Below are 17,101 nucleotides of genomic sequence, written 5' to 3'. Positions count from 1 at the left end.
CGTCAGGCCAGAGCCTTACGCGAACGCCTTTTACGACGGGGTTACTCCTCTACCAATTTGCGTAAAGCATATAACAAGTCTTTGTCATGCTCCCGGACTTCCCTACTCTTCAAAGGCAGGGACCCTTCCCCCTCCACAGAAACCGTAAGATTCATCACGACCTATTCTGCACACCACAGTTTACTTCGTAATATTTTAACCAAACATTGGCACCTCTTGGCTGAACATCACACATTGACCAAATATATTCGACCCACACCGGAAGTGGTCTTCCGTAGAGCGCGGTCGCTACGTGATCAATTAACTGACAGCCATTATAATCCCACCAGACCCTTGAGGAGTGGTCCCAACGGCACATTCCAATGCGGGGAGTGCCCCCGGTGCCCTTGGGTCCACGAAAGTAGAACTGTGGTTCTACCCAATGGGGAGACTCTGGTCCCACGGACTCATGCCAACTGTGGTACAAAAGGGGTGATTTATCTCATGAACTGTGTATGTAAAGCCTTTTATGTGGGCAAAACAATTAGGGAATTTAGACAGAGAATTGGGGACCACCTCTATGATTCAGAAAATGGCAAATTGACCACTATCGGCGGACACATTGGCCTTCACCATAGATTCGACAACTCCGTTGTCAGATTTCTGGTGTTGGAGGTGGTTCAACCCAGTCCGAGGGGTGGCGATTGGGATCGCTCGATACTCCAAAGGGAATCCCTTTGGATCGAGCGACTCAATGCCACCATTCCCCCCGGCTTAAACGAGTCAGTGTCTTACAGAGCCTTTTTGTGAGGCCTTGTGTTTTTTTTTTTTTCTCCCCCCCCCCCTCTCCCCCCCTGTCCCTTGTCATTATTGGGATTTACCGTTATGTATTATGCCTTCTCTGCTTAAGGTTTACCCCTAGTGTCGTTGCTTGTTGACACCCCGATGCTTATATATAGAATTAAAGTACTGTTTTCTCTGATTTATCATTGTTTCATTATGCTATAAATTTTATTGCTGTTCAAGGATAACCTCTTTTCCACCATCAGGCTCTGTCGGTCACTGTTTTGTTCCGGTTCTCCTCCCTGCGGCGGACACATGTTCGCCCTGGCAGCCTCTGGGCTGCTTGTGTCTCCTTGTCCGGGAACTCGATTCCCTTTGACAGGAGCGCGCGCTTGCGCAGTAGCACTTTATCGTGCACCTGCGCAGTGCGGGCGAACAGACTCGGCTACGTCAGAGACCGCCCCCTTCACGCCGTTTCTGACTTCCGGGTTGGGGTGCTTTTATAGCGGCCGGTTATGGCCGCTGTACGAGCCTACAGCCTCCCGACGCTGCGCTAGTGGAGGATCATTTCTCTGGGTAAGCTTTGTCCCCCTTCTCTTTCCCTGTTAATTTTCAGATCTTTCCTTTTCCTTTCACCCTGGTCCCGCACCAAGGTTACCTAGTGCGGCCCCTCTATGCAACTCCAATTGCAATGTTATTGTATCCCTGCTCATTGCCATACTTATATTGCTTCCCTCCTTTTGGTGATGAGTACCCCTTAACTTGGTATTGTTTATTCATATCTACTGCTAGCCCGCATTATTCCACACACTATAAAGTTTACTATATTTATCCTCAGTGTGTAGCAATTATAGTGCTTTTTATCTGTGGATTAACCCTTTGTATATCTGTGGATGGTAATCTTTATACAAACTTCGATTTCAGTTGCTGTTGTGACCTTCCTTTCCCCCTATACATCAATGGTTCCAGTCGTGGGGGGCCCTCACTGTTAATAGCTTATGGTCTGTCCGACCTTTCTGCTATATGGTCCTCTCATTAGGATGTCCTCACCTATTTCAGCTCATGCGTCTTTTAACCAAGTAATTTTTTAAGTGGTGAGTGCCAGCCTTACAACACCTGTGTGCAGTTTCCTTTAGTTCTTACCTGTTCCTATATAGATGGAATTTTTGGTCCTTGTTCCTCTTGATGCCTCACCGTCCCCTCCCCTCCCCCTCCCCTTTTTTTTTTTTCCCAATAACCCCCCCTTTTTTCCCTCTCCTTTCCCTCTCCCTCTTCCACCCTCCCTTCCCCCCCTTCCCCTCCCCCCTCCCCTCTTCCCCCCCCCCCCTTCCCCCCCCCCCTTCCCTTCCTACCTTCCTCTTCCCCATCCCCTTGCACTTCTTTCTTCTCCATCACCATTTCTTCCTGCCCTTCTCCTGCACACTGACCTCGGAATTTTTATAGCTTTATCACTGGCACCCCTATATTCCATCTCCTTTTTGGAATCTTTTTTCTGGTGACCTGTATAATTCAACCATTTAAATTTATTCACCAGAGGCTGTGTGTTATCCCCTGTGTTCGCCGCAGGGGGAATTATATGGGGCCCTACATACCCACAGAGAATTCCTGAACGGGTGAGCTTATCCTTATTGTATATAATCTGTATGTATTTGCGTAATGTACCATTAATAATCTTGCTGCGATAATAACTTCATCATACACCTGTTGATTTGTTTGTATTTATTACAACTATTTTATGTTACACTATAGATATGGCTCTCCTGAGGAAGCGGTGAAAACCGCGAAACCGGTCGAGAATTCAAGCTATATATGTATCTGCCATCAATATTGGGTGTAATCCATATGGTTGTATATATTGGCTCTGTTTCGAATTGCAACTGTATGTGATATTGTAATAACCTTTTAATATTGTTTCTATTAAAATTGAAATTTTATCCAATTGTTATTTTCCTCTTTACCTCTCTTTGCTTAATACATAGTTACACTGAGTACCGCAATAGTCCCCCTTTTCCTCTATTGGGGGGTGGAGACATCGGCTGACAGGAGCAGCTAACTGCGGCCGTCCCCTACCCCCTTCCTCTCCTTGAATTTGACACTTGGGATGATGGTACCTTTACCCTTTAATACAATTCCCTTAACTTAGGCGTTCTCCTCTATAGCAAATTTACACTGTTATACAAGCTGTACACTCACTACTTTACATTGTAGCAAAGTGTCATTTCTTCAGTGTTGTCACATTAAAAAATATAATAAAATATTTATAAAAATGTGAAGGGTGTACTCACTTTTGTGAGATACTGTATGTTGCAATAACTCTCGGTGGAGCTGCTGGTTTAAAACGGGCTGTTACCTTCACTCCCGCCACCTCTGTTTCACCGGCACCGGGTCTAGGGTCCCGTTGAGTTTACCTCTGGATGATGTAGGCACCAAACACTTGAATATGTTTCCAATGCTTTAATGAACAAGTAATAAAGGAAGTAGCAGGAAAGAGGCAGAAGGAAAGTTGCAGGGAAGCTCAAACACCATTCTTTAGTATTCCTTAGAACATTATTAGGAATTGAACACTTGTAGTTGAATGCACTCCCCTTGTGGGATCTATTCTTTGCCCACCTGGATAGGTCTCTCTCACTTGCCTAGCAGCCAGTACGTAGCACGAACAAAAGTCTCTGCCACAGACTTGTTTGGAACAAAACCTGTACGATCCTCTGCCACAGGATGTAATGGTTTGCGATGAGTATCAGACACAGCACTTGAACCTTTAAGCCAACCCGGCAGTACTATGCAATAAGATTACTTCAGGATACGTCCTCCAACTGAGTCACCAGGCCCCTCTCCAGACCAGCACTCTGCATGATCCTTCCATGACGGGTCCTCCCCTGGGATCTCCTCGGTTGTCCAGCTTCTTCACTCAGGATAGACAGCTCAGGACCATTCCTCTGCTGCTGTGGTAGACCCCAGACAGGCTTCTGGGCCCACCCACACGCTGCAGCGACGTGGGCCTCTGGAACAGAGGACCACGAGGTGGTATTCCTAATGCATACCTGTCGGCCAGGAGGGCCAGCAGGTGGCTGAAAACGAACCCCTAAACATGTCCCATAAATACCCTCTCCCAGAATGCAACTCGGAGGACCACCTCCACCGAGTTGTCTCCGGGACAGAGGAGCACTCATACGCTTCGACACGTTGCTTTTCCAATACCGGCCCATGGTGACAACGACACCCACCGGCTCAGTGTGGAACCACACACAACTCAGCCAAGCTGGAACAGAGGCAAATCTAACTTCACCTAACAAGTAACCCACAAGATTTACCTATCAGCAGTAGATTAAAAATCTACCAGCGCTACATGTATATGAGGAACTATTCCTCCCACTGACACCAATGATGGGACATTATTCTTCTCACTGACACTGTGAGTCAAGTTTGCTAATATTACAGAACACAGCTGCTTTTAAAATTCAACATCTAAATAGTCAGACGGATTTTTAAATACTGTATTTCACTATATAACCTCAGTTTACTGTTAAAAATAAGTGTGAAATGCAAGACTCTGGTGGGTGTAGCAAGATGTCTGCTTGCCGCCTTCTGACTGTATCCTTACTGTGGACGAGTGTGGGGTGTACCAAGATGGCGGCGACAAAAAGTCACTTCCGTTACAAAATCTTACGGTTCACCTAATCTGATGAAACAATGGAACACACTCCGGTGTTTTGTCAGATTAGGCGACCCGTCAGAACTTGTAATGGAAGTGACGTTCTGTAGCCGCCATCTTGCTACACCCCGCACTCCTCCACACATACCTCCCAACATTTTGAGATGGGAATGAGGGACACCTACTAATAAACGTATGTAGGCATAGGACACGCCCCCTGCCACACGCTCTTAAAGGAGAATTAACCAAAAAATAGTTAATTAAATCCAGAAGGACTTTTTTTTTTTACTACTACTATTCCTTTATATTGGCTTTTAAAATGTACAAATGCAGCAATTTAAAAATTGGATGAAAGGTTTAGCACTGGGAAACACTTTTTGAAAGATAAAAAGTGCATTTTATATACAACTATATAGATCAGACCAAAATGAGGAACAAATGAGGGGGGAAGAGGGACAGAGGGACTTTGTTCCAAATCAGGGACAGTTGGGAGCTATGCCATTCTGCTCTGGTCAGCATGTTATTATTATTATTATACAGGATTTATATAGCGCCGACAGTTTACGCAGCGCTTTACAACAACATTAGGGCAGACAGTACAAGTACAATACAATTCAATACAGGGGGGAATCAGAGGGCCCTGCTCGTTAGAGCTTACAATCTAGGAGGGAGGGTCAAGTTATACAAAAGGGTAATAGCTGTGGGGGATGAGCTAATGGAGAAAATAATGCAGTTGTTAGATGGAGGCAGGATAGGCTTCTCTGAAGAGGAAAGTCTTCAGGGATCGCCTAAAAGTGGATACATTTGGAGACAGTCTGACAGATTGGGGTAGGGAATTCCAGAGGATGGGCGAGGCTCGGGAGAAGTCCTGGAGGCGGATATGGGAGGAGGTGATGAGGGAGCTAGAGAGCAGGAGATCTTGGGAGGAACGGAGATGGCGTTTAGGTTGGTATTTTGAGACTAGGTTAGTGATGTAGCTGGGGGCACAGTTGTGGATGGCTTTGTAACTTATTGTTAGTATTTTGAATTTAATTCGTTGGGCGAGTGGCAGCCAATGGAGGGATTGGCAGAGAGGGGTAGCAGACACTGATCGGTTTGTAAAGTGGATGAGTCTGGCAGCAGCATTCATGATGGACTGAAGGGGGGATAGTCTATTTAAAGGTAAGCCAATGAGGAGGGAGTTGCAGTAGTCGAGGCGAGAGATAACCAGGGAGTGAATCAGGAGCTTTGTAGTTTCACTGGTTAGAAAGGGACGTAGTTTAGAGATGTTGCGGAGGTTGAGGCGGCAAGCTTTGGAAAGTGATTGGATGTGGGGCTGAAAGGAGAGTTCAGAATCTAGGATAACACCTAGCACCCTGACATGTGGGGACGGGTGGATGGTTTTGCCATTGCTCTTCACAGAGAAGTCAGGGAGCATGTGATTAATAGTAACAACAGAATGGCTCAGTATGTGATGCAGACTGCAGTCACTTGAGCTTCACACTACACAGAAATCATGTGACCTCCACTTCCCACAGTGGAGCTCCAGCTGCAGAGATTCACAATAAAGTTCAGTTAAAAAAAAAAAAAAGTGGAGCGGAGGCCACGTGCTTCCTCTCATCAATGGAGCTCCACTCTGCAGCCAGACCCCTCTCAGAGGAGAGGGGTCTGGCTGCAGAGTGGAGCTCCACTTTTGACAGGAAACATGCGCCCTCCACTCCACTTTTTTTTTTTTGATGAACTTTATTATACCAAACATTCACTAAGCCGCTGGACACACTCCTGGAAGTGGAGGCCACGTGTTTCCTGTCAAAAACGTAAAGTGGAGCTCCAGTCTACAGCCAGAGTCCTCTCGGACTATATCATTTTCCTCTCTTCCTGGGGGGGGGGAGAGAGAATTCTGCCGACTATACCATCTTCCCCCTAGTCTGAGGGGAGACGTCTCTGCGGACTGTACCATCTCTCATATACCAGGAAATAGGCGCAGAGATGGAATTCCTTCTCATAGTCTGAGATCTAATAGTTAGCCCCCCCCTTCCCCACTACTGGTTGGATCTTCCCGGGCTCGGTGTTTCTGCTGGTTGTCAAGATGAGTCGGATCTATCACGATAGAGCTCTGCAGAACAAAGCTGTGCACGATGAGCGGGTGTCGGGCTCCTGGGACCCGGCTGTGCTGCAGAGGTATGATGGGGAGGGGAGGTCGGGCCTGGGATGTCTGGTCTGTATGGATCTATAGGGAGATGTGAGGACTGATCTCTTCCTGACTTCCTATATCATATCATGTGAGGCTGAAAGTCATAGACCTCCTATTGCCCCAAAAAAAAAAAGTGCAATTAATATTTTGCTTTGAAACCTGCAGACTATTCTTCCAGCTCAGGTCTGTACAGAGCTTTGCACCCGCCGTCCGCTGATCACAGTTCTAATGCCTCGTACACACCTTCCAATTACCGGATGATAAAAATCGCTTTTGTATTGATCGTTCGATAATCTGATCGTTAGCACACAGCTTTCGACAGGCGATCACGACAGTCCATCCAACAAAATCCGAAGGGACAATCACCAAAACTTTGCTCAGATGACAGCCGATCATCATACGACAATCGTTTAATCAGTACAGTATGCGTCCGCTAAAAAAAATCGATAGACGAACACCACGCGTGATCGGAAACCCGAAAATAAACCCGAAGGGGGGGGGGTCACACGTATTTGACATCATTTCAGATACGTAGCTACGCACAGCGGATGGTTTTCTCCCAGAATCGTACGACAAAAATTGTACTTTTCGTAGAGCTTTCTTTTGGTGGTATTTGATCATCTTTGCGGTTTTTATTTATTTTTATTTTTTTTTGCGCTATAAACAACTTCTATAAACAACAATTTCGGAAAAAAAAACGCAGTATCTTTTACTTTTTGCTATCCCCCAAAAATATATAGAAAAAAAATATTTTTCTTTTCCCCTCAGTTTAGGCCGATACGTATTCTTCTACATATCTTTGGTAAAAAAAATCGCAATAAGCGTATATTGATCAATGATTTGTTTGCGCAAGAGTTTATAGCATCTACAAAATAGGGGATAGATTTATGGCATTTTTATTATTAATTTTTTTTTTTTTACTAGTAATGGCAGCGATCTGCGATTTTTTTTTTTTTTTATTGGGACTGCGACATTATGGCGGACACATCGGACAATTTTGACACATTTTTGGGACCATTGGCATTTATACGGCTATAGAAAATGCACTAATTACTATAAAAATGTCAGTGGCAGGGAAGGTGTTAACACTAGGGGGTGATCAAGGGGTTAAGTGTTCCCTAGTTTGTGTTTTAATTGAAGGGGGGAGGGGACTGTGCAGGGGAGATGACAGATCGCTGTTCATACTCTGTATGAACAGACGATCTGTCTGTTCTCCCCTCAGAGAACCGGAAACTGTGTGTTTACACACCCAGATCTCGGTGTGCCCCAAACCTTTGCGGGAGCCCGGCGGTGATCGTGAACGCCGGGCACTCGCAGTGGCTCGGGGGGCGCACGCCCCCTAGTGGCCACAGGGCGAAGCGACGTTACATAATGTAATTTCTCCCAGCCGTGCCATTCTCCTGCTGTCCAACTGCGGTGGCTGGTCGGCAAGTGGTTATGGGGCAATTATTATTATTAATAAATAAAATGTATCAAATTTATCAGATTTTTTTTTTTTTTAATTTAAATCAATGTGTTTTGTTTTTGATTTTTATCAAATTTATTTTAATAAAATACTTTTGAAGTAAAAATCTATCTAAAGATAGTTTTCTGTTTAAGATACAATAATAATTTAGTTTATTCAGCATGAAATTGAGCTTAGTTATGTAGCATGAGGCTGTATATTCTGCAAGATTTACATTTTTGGTCAACTCATTCAATGAATCTTATTGACCCCATATCTCACTGTAAAGAGGACCGATCATGTCATATTCCTATTACAAATTTAAAGCGCCCACATATGAAAACGGTGTTCAAACCACACATGTGAGGTATCACCGCAAACGTTAGAGCGAGAGCAATAATTCTAGCCCTAGACCTCCTCTGTAACTCAAAACATGTAACCAGTAAAAAATTTTAAAGCGTCGCCTATGGGGATTTTTAAGTACCAAAGTTTGGCGCCATTCCACGAGCGTGTGCAATTTTGAAGCGTGACATGTTAGGTATCTATTTACTCAGCGTAACTTCATCTTTCACATTATACAAAAAAATTTGGCTAACTTTGCTGCTTTGTTTTTTCTTTGAAAGCATGAAACAGTTTAAAAAAAAAAAAAAAATGCGTTCGAAAAATTGCTGCGCAAATACCGTGCAAGATAAAAAGTTGCAATGACCGCCATTGTATTCTCTAGGGTCTCTGCTAAAAAAACATATATAATGTTTGGGGGTTCTATGTAATTTTATAGCAAAGAAATGGTGATTGTTTACATGTAGGAGCGAAGTGTCAGAATTGGCCTGGATGCGAAGTGGTTAAAAATCTCCATAGGCGACGTTTAAAAATTTCTACAGGTTACCAGTTTTGAGTTACAGAGGAGGTCTTTTGCTAGAATTATTGCTCTCACTCTAACGATCGCGTTGATACCTCACATGTATAGTTTGAACACCGTTTTCATATGCAGGCGCGACTTATGTATGCGTTAGCTTCTGCGCATGAGCTCGACGGGGCGCTTTACATTTTTAAATTTTTTTTTCTTATTTATTTTTACACTGTCCTTTAAAAAAAAAAAAAAATTTGGGTCACTTTTTATTCCTGTTACCATACAAGGAATATAAACATCCCTTGTAATAGAAAAAAAGCATGACGGGACATCCGATCTCACATTTACACTTAAATGCAATAAATTAAAAAAAATAAAATTCCCCTTTAAGACCATTGGGCGGAAGTGACGTTGAACATCACTTCCGTCATCCAATGTTATGGACCCGAGCGGGGGCCATCTTTCCCTCACTCGGCTTCATTTGTCTCAGTGGGGAGAGGACCCGATCGGCTCCACCGCTACCGACGACTGGAGTGCGGCGAGAGGGCCCTCTCCCGCCCACGATAAAAATGATTTTGCGCCGCGGAGACCACTTTTATCAGAAAGAGGCCCGTCCGCTTTTTAAGAATATACTGGGGTTATGGCAGCTATCTGCTGCCATAACCCCGGTATTCTACGTCAAAATACCGACATACAACGACAGTGGGCGGTCCGCAAGTAGTTAAAGAGGAGTCTCAGCCCCCCCCCCAAAATTTTTTATTTTAAAGTCAGCAGCTACAAATACTGTAGCTGCTGACTTTTACTGTTAGGGTACTTGCCTGTCCAGGAATCCAGCGGTGTCCTTGCCTGAGCCGATTCTTGAATCGGCGCTCGGGTGCTGCCGTCACCATCTTGGCTAAGGGCGGCTTCACAGCTGGTTTCCTACTGCGTGAATTGCAATGCGCTTTGTCAAGGGGCCGGCTGCGGTTGGGAAGGAGGGGGGTTTAACATCCGGCTTACTGCGCCGCATTAAACTGAGCCAGAAGTGGGAGCAGGTACCTGTTAAAACCACCTCCCAAAAAAAGGAGGAATTGTGTCCATTTACACCCGCCTACCTCCAATCTGATCCGATCTGGCAAAAAAAAACATGGGTATCCCTTATCTGGCCGGATCAGAAGGAAGTTGGATGTTAACAGACAGCATGAGCGGACACGGACCTGTCAGTCACCCGCTCAGCTCAGCAGGGCATTGCAGACAGATCCCCTGCTGAGAAAAACTGGATGGTGCCCGTGTAAAGCTTGCAGCTAGAGTGTAACCAAAGCCAGTCATAGACAGTTTCTTGGCTGGTTCAGCAGGAACCGGCTGAGAGTCGAACCATATATGGGCAGGCTGAATGTACACAAGTTGAATTCAATCGATCAACTTTGGTACAACCAGCCTCTCGGATTTAACGTGCGATTGTCGCTAGCAGCTGTTATAGCTGCTAGCAATAATCACTGGGTTCTCCCGGCAGGGGCGGCTTCCCAGAAGGCTCCGCAGGAGGGATCCCCCCATCAATACTGTGTGTGTTTATGTGGAGATCAAGCACATTTTTTTTCCTGCAATTTGTGGGACACAAATGGGGAAAGAAAAATGAATGGTGTTTTCCATAATTTAGTCAAAATGGGGGAAAAAAGGGGCTGGCTTTATTTATACATTTATTTATGTATACATTAGTTGTATACATAACATGAACATCTAACAGGGTCATATCATTGCAGGAAATTTCCCCTCACTTCCTGTCTTGGTGTCACCAGGACAAGAAGTGAGGGAATCTCACTGTGGGGATATAGCCAGCAATTGTCTCTTTCTATACATCTAAATATAATATGGACATTTATAAGGCAACAATTGCAAGCTATGTCACCACAGTAAGATTCCCCCACTTCCTGTCCTGGTGACAGGAAGTGAAGGGAAATCCCCTTCTAGTTCTGTATAAAATTAAAGTAAATATAAAGCCAGCACTTTTTTTTTTCCATTTTGGCAAAATTATGGAAGAGTTAAAACCCCATTTATTTTTTTTCCCATCTGTGTCCCATTGTGAGGTCCTATAGACACAACAGGTAGTGAGATGGAAATGTCCTCAGAGACCATTGTCACCAGAACTGGAGTCCCCATTGGAAGTTTTCTCGCTTTTCCTGCTCTCCGAATAACTCAAAGTTTTACATTTTTTTCCATATGGAGTCCCTGGCACAAGGCGCTTTTTGTCCTGGTGACCAAAAGGGAAAAAAAAATTGAGTTGTCACCGGAAGGGGGAGGGGGTTCTAACACTTCACTACTCCAAAACGAAGCTAAAGATGTGGACTCAGCTTCACTTTAAAATGACAAGTCTCTGAATGTCTGTAGTGAGATCCTGGAATATGAGGCTTTGTTCTTACACTGCTGATTGTGTCTGTGCAGCCATGTGACACTGACACAGAGCCATAGGGGACCTGCTGTCCTATGATCATTATAATGTCAATTAGCACACCATGGGGAGTCCAGGGACTGTACCTTCCATTCAGGCACTGCTACCTGTCACTGTGTGTAGCTTTCCTGTGCACCGCCACCCTCTGCTAGCATTGCCGATCTGCGCCCTCCCAGTCACCTCACACAAGTCTCTGCCTCACTCCATGGCACCTGCTGAGGGAGCGGAGTTACAAAGAATCACTCCGCCAGGGAGGGCATCGCATAGGCAATAGGCGGCCAGCCGGAACTATAACGTGTAGCAGGACATGCGGCCACACTAAATGTACCTACGCCTGAAAATGGAAAAAAAAAGTTCCTGCTCTGCTCCAGCCTCCTGGGCCCCTCTATTAACCTGCTTGGGACCCAGGGACATTTGATTTGAGTCCTGGGTAGTAAGTAGAACCGGGAGGAGGGGGAGGAGGAGATGGGACTGGAGGAGTTGGAGATGGGACTGGAGGAGGAGGAGATGGAGATGGCACTGGAGGAGGAGGAGGAGATGGAGATGGGACTAGAGGAGGAGGAGGAGATGGAGATGGGACTGGAGGAGGAGATGGGACTGGAGGAGGAGGAGGAGATGGGACTGGAGGAGGAGGAGATGGGACTGGAGGAGGAGCAGGAGATGGGACTGGAGGAGGAGCAGGAGATGGGACTGGAGGAGGAGGAGGAGATGGGACTGGAGGAGGAGGAGATGGGACTGGAGGAGGAGGAGATGGGACTGGAGGAGGAGGAGATGGGACTGGAGGAGGAGGAGGAGGAGGAGATGGGACTGGAGGAGGAGGAGGAGATGGAGATGGGACTGGAGGAGGAGGAGGAGATGGAGATGGGACTGGAGGAGGAGGAGGAGATGGAGATGGAGATGGGACTGGAGGAGGAGATGGAGATGGGACTGGAGGAGGAGGAGATGGAGATGGGACTGGAGGAGGAGATGATGGAGATGGGACTGGAGGAGGAGATGATGGAGATGGGACTGGAGGAGGAGATGATGGAGATGGGACTGGAGGAGGAGATGATGGAGATGGGACTGGAGGAGGAGATGATGGAGATGGGACTGGAGGAGGAGATGATGGAGATGGGACTGGAGGAGGAGATGATGGAGATGGGACTGGAGGAGGAGATGATGGAGATGGGACTGGAGGAGGAGGAGGAGGAGATGATGGAGATGGGACTGGAGGAGGAGGAGGAGGAGGAGATGATGGAGATGGGACTGGAGGAGGAGGAGATGATGGAGATGGGACTGGAGGAGGAGGAGGAGATGATGGAGATGGGACTGGAGGAGGAGCAGGAGATGATGGAGATGGGACTGGAGGAGGAGGAGATGGAGATGGGACTGGAGGAGGAGGAGATGATGAAGATGGGACTGGAGGAGATGAAGATGGGACTGGAGGAGGAGATGGGACTGGAGGCGGAGGAGGAGATGGAGACGGGACCGGAGGAGGAGGAGGAGATGGAGACGGGACCGGAGGAGGAGGAGGAGATGGAGACGGGACCGGAGGAGGAGGAGGAGATGGAGACGGGACCGGAGGAGGAGGAGGAGATGGAGACGGGACCGGAGGAGGAGGAGGAGATGGAGACGGGACCGGAGGAGGAGGAGGAGATGGAGACGGGACCGGAGGAGGAGGAGGAGATGGAGACGGGACCGGAGGAGGAGGAGGAGATGGAGACGGGACCGGAGGAGGAGGAGGAGATGGAGACGGGACCGGAGGAGGAGATGGAGACGGGACCGGAGGAGGAGGAGGAGATGGAGACGGGACCGGAGGAGGAGATGGAGACGGGACCGGAGGAGGAGGAGGAGATGGAGACGGGACCGGAGGAGGAGGAGGAGATGGAGACGGGACCGGAGGAGGAGGAGGAGATGGAGACGGGACCGGAGGAGGAGGAGGATGGGACTGGAGGAGGAGGAGAAGATGGAGACGGGACCGGAGGAGGAGGAGGAGATGGAGACGGGACCGGAGGAGGAGGAGGAGATGGAGATGGGACTGGAGGAGGAGATGGAGATGGGACTGGAGGAGGAGATGGAGATGGGACTGGAGGAGGAGATGGAGATGGGACTGGAGGAGGAGATGGAGATGGGACTGGAGGAGGAGATGGAGATGGGACTGGAGGAGGAGATGGAGATGGGACTGGAGGAGGAGATGGAGATGGGACTGGAGGAGGAGGAGGAGGAGATGGAGATGGGACTGGAGGAGGAGGAGGAGGAGATGGAGATGGGACTGGAGGAGGAGGAGGAGGAGGAGATGGAGATGGGACTGGAGGAGGAGGAGGAGATGGAGATGGGACTGGAGGAGGAGGAGGAGATGGAGATGGGACTGGAGGAGGAGGAGGAGATGGAGATGGGACTGGAGGAGGAGGAGGAGATGGAGATGGGACTGGAGGAGGAGATGGAGATGGGACTGGAGGAGGAGGAGGAGATGGAGATGGGACTGGAGGAGGAGGAGGAGATGGAGATGGGACTGGAGGAGGAGGAGGAGATGGAGATGGGACTGGAGGAGGAGGAGATGGAGATGGGACTGGAGGAGGAGGAGATGGAGATGGGACTGGAGGAGGAGGAGATGGAGATGGGACTGGAGGAGGAGGAAATGGAGATGGGACTGGAGGAGGAGGAAATGGAGATGGGACTGGAGGAGGAGGAAATGGAGATGGGACTGGAGGAGGAGGAGATGGAGATGGGACTGGAGGAGGAGGAGGAGGAGATGGAGATGGGACTGGAGGAGGAGGAGGAGGAGGAGATGGAGATGGGACTGGAGGAGGAGGAGATGGAGATGGAGATGGGACTGGAGGAGGAGGAGATGGAGATGGGATTGGAGGAGGAGATGGGATTGGAGGAGATGAGACTGGAGGAGGAGGAGATGGGACTGGAGGAGGAAATGGGATTGGAGGAGATGAGACTGGAGGAGGAGGAGATGGGACTGGAAGAGGAGGACATGGGATGGGACTCGATGGGGTGGCCAGTGGGGGGCCCTGGGGAATGTTGATGGTCGGGGGGGGGCTAAAGCTGTGTAAGGGGCCCCAAAATTTCTGATGGCTACCCTGAATGTGACAGCGGAAGGGGGGAGGAGGCAGATAAGCGGAGCTTCCCCTTTTAGGTGGAGCTCCGCTTTAAGGCTGGATCTGCATTTCATGATTTGTTCACTTTTTTGATGCGTTTTTCATGCACTCCCATTGATGTATATGTGCCATTCTGTCATTTTATGAGCCTTATTTAATAAGATAGAACAAAAATCAATGGTGATTTGCAGAGGCATTGATCACCAATATGATGTTGGTAAACTGCAATCTAATTGGTTGTTTTTAGTTAATGTATATTACAAACATCCTTAATTAGATATTGTATACTAACATTGATTGTCTGGATTCTCTCCTCAGTGGACAAGGTGTGCTCCTGGAAGGAACGTTGGTGGATTTCTCTCGCCATGTTATTACAGACGCTAAAGGAAAAAAGGTGAGCAGTAATGGCGTTCAATTGGCTTCGGCACGTTACAAGAGTCTCACTTCTCATGTTGGATTTCACAGCAAGATTTGTTGGTGGAATTTAAACACATGGGACATTGAAATTTTTTTAAAGTGGTTATATACCTCAGATATTAAATATGAACAAAGCATATCCATCAGTGGTTCTCAAATCCTGTCCTCAGGGCCCACTAACAGGTCAAGTTTGCAAGATAACTGAAATACATGACAGGTGATCTCATTTGCTGCTCAGTGATTGCAGTATTCTAGTCTGCATCTCCCCAAGGTAATACATAAAATCTGGCCTGTTAGTGGGTCCTGAGGACAGCAGTTGAGAACCACTCCTCTATAGTGTGTACTTGTCTCAATCCAGAGCACTAAATGCCAGTTCATATTTGTGCAATGCCAGACATCGCATTTGATTCACACCGCATTGCTGTGCAGATCAAATGCGATATCTGTGCGATGCGATTTCAGCCATACAAACTGTATGGCTGAAATCGCATTGCATTCGCAGCAAAATGGTGCAGGACCCTTTTTTGGGCCGCACTGGAATTGAATCGCATGGGTGTGAAAGCCCATGCGATCCGACTCCTGCACCATTTCACAGTTCCCACTGCGATCTGCATTCTGATCTGGGGGTGTCATTAGCTTTACATTGACACCCCCAGCGGTTTGCAGATCTCAGTGTGAACCCCTGTGCGATGCGGGAACCAGCACTGAGTCGCAGGGTTTCCTGCATCTCGCCAGTGTGAACCGAACCTTAGTATCTTTTCTGTCTGCTGCTCCGTTCTTCTGCTATTAGCATGAATCACTTCTGACAAGTTTTCCTGACACCAAGAGAAAAATGGTGACTGGGGAGGAACTCCAGCTGATTGAAAGCCTCAGCTCTGTGGCTGTGTGCTGTGTGAGGGGGGTCGTCTCTTCCTTCTAATCAACTCTTGGACCTCTCCTTACTGAGCTCTGTGGAGTGTAACTTCAGCTCTTCTACCCCTTTTTTTCTGACAACTCAGACAAGCTTTAAATTCTGGACTTTGAACAGGAGAAGAGAAGACTGCAGATAGATGGGTACAACTTATGTATGGGGATTTGTTTCATCTCTGTGTATCATCTATTTCATTTTAGAGACTTGCAACATATATATCAGTCTCAAAGAATTTTCAGCCAGGTACCAAAAAATTAGGTCAGCAGCTACAAAAACTGTGTAGCTGCTGACTTTTAATAAACAGACACCCATCTGTCCTGGGATCCAGCGCTGTCCTCACCTGGGACGAGTCTTCGGGTCCCTGGTACCAGCATGTTAACTGTGGGAAGCCGACTGTGACTCCTTGCAGCTTCACAGCTGGCTTTCACTGCACATGTGTGAGCCGCATTTCACCCGGTGAATGTTCCTGCAGCCTCCTAGGACCCGTGAGATGTCCCAGAAGGTTGGGGGTGGGGGGGGGGGGGAGTGTCAACTGCTGGTCGGATCGCCCAGGCGATCTGAGCGGAAGTGGGAGCGGGTACCTGGCAAAACTAGGTACTCGTTCCCCAAAAAAACAATATTCCAAGTATGGCAGAGGAGGAGGGAGGAGGAGGAGTGGAACTTCTCTTTTTGGGTGAAAGCAGCTGCTGGTTTATGTGAAAGTTTATTTCACATATATTTAAGGCTCCATTCACACCATGGCGTTCTGGATTGTGGGCGTAGCGCCCGCTTCTCGCGTTTTGTGGCAATTCGGAGGCAATTCTTGGCGATTCCGCCCACGACCTCGAACTCCATAGTGTGATTGGAGCCTTAGGGTTTGAAAATAGATGTTACCTTCACCCAGCTTGGCGGAGAGCCAGAAAGTGAGGACCGAGTCTTCCTCACTGCATCTGGGGTTCATTTGGGACATACAAGATGGAAGGGGAGATGGGAGTCAAGATCACCACCGGGGGGGGACCGCAGAAGAGGAGGTTCAGAGCCGTTCTGTGCAATATCATTACACAGAGGAGGGAATTATGTCATGTTTGTCTCTCCCTTTTGCAGAGTGCTTCCACAGCAAGCAGCTTGCTATGGGGGCACCCAAGAGGGCATGCTCCTGAGCTGATGCTTTGCATGTCCATTCACATACGGAGCTGAGGCTGTGATTGACAGCAGCGGGAGCCAATGAGGAGGGAGAGACCCAGCACATGCTCCCGGGCACAGTGCTGGAGAAAGATCAGGCTCAGGTAAGTAATAGGGGGGCTTCTGCACACAGAAGGTTTTTTACTTTCATGCATAGAATGCATGAATGTAAAAAAAACCTTGAGCCTTTACAACCTCTTTGGTCCCTATCTCGTATGGAA

At 47.7% G+C, this 17,101-nt stretch overlaps 1 protein-coding gene across 1 annotated transcript in view; it reads left to right on the top strand.

The window, feature by feature from the left end:
- The first annotated feature begins 6,195 nt into the window (after nt 1–6,195).
- Nucleotides 6,196–17,101, top strand: part of ARPIN (actin related protein 2/3 complex inhibitor) — a 35,719-nt gene continuing 24,813 nt past the window's right edge. The window contains exons 1-2 of the mRNA XM_073618484.1: nt 6,196–6,574; nt 14,711–14,786. Coding sequence (XP_073474585.1) covers nt 6,483–6,574; nt 14,711–14,786 — 168 coding nt within the window. The 5' untranslated portion in view covers nt 6,196–6,482. The remainder of the gene's footprint in view (nt 6,575–14,710; nt 14,787–17,101) is intronic.

The sequence above is a fragment of the Aquarana catesbeiana genome, linkage group LG03 (genome assembly GCF_042186555.1).
Source record: "Aquarana catesbeiana isolate 2022-GZ linkage group LG03, ASM4218655v1, whole genome shotgun sequence".
NCBI classification, from domain to species: Eukaryota; Metazoa; Chordata; class Amphibia; order Anura; family Ranidae; genus Aquarana; species Aquarana catesbeiana.
This window is presented reverse-complemented; position numbering and strand designations above follow the sequence as displayed.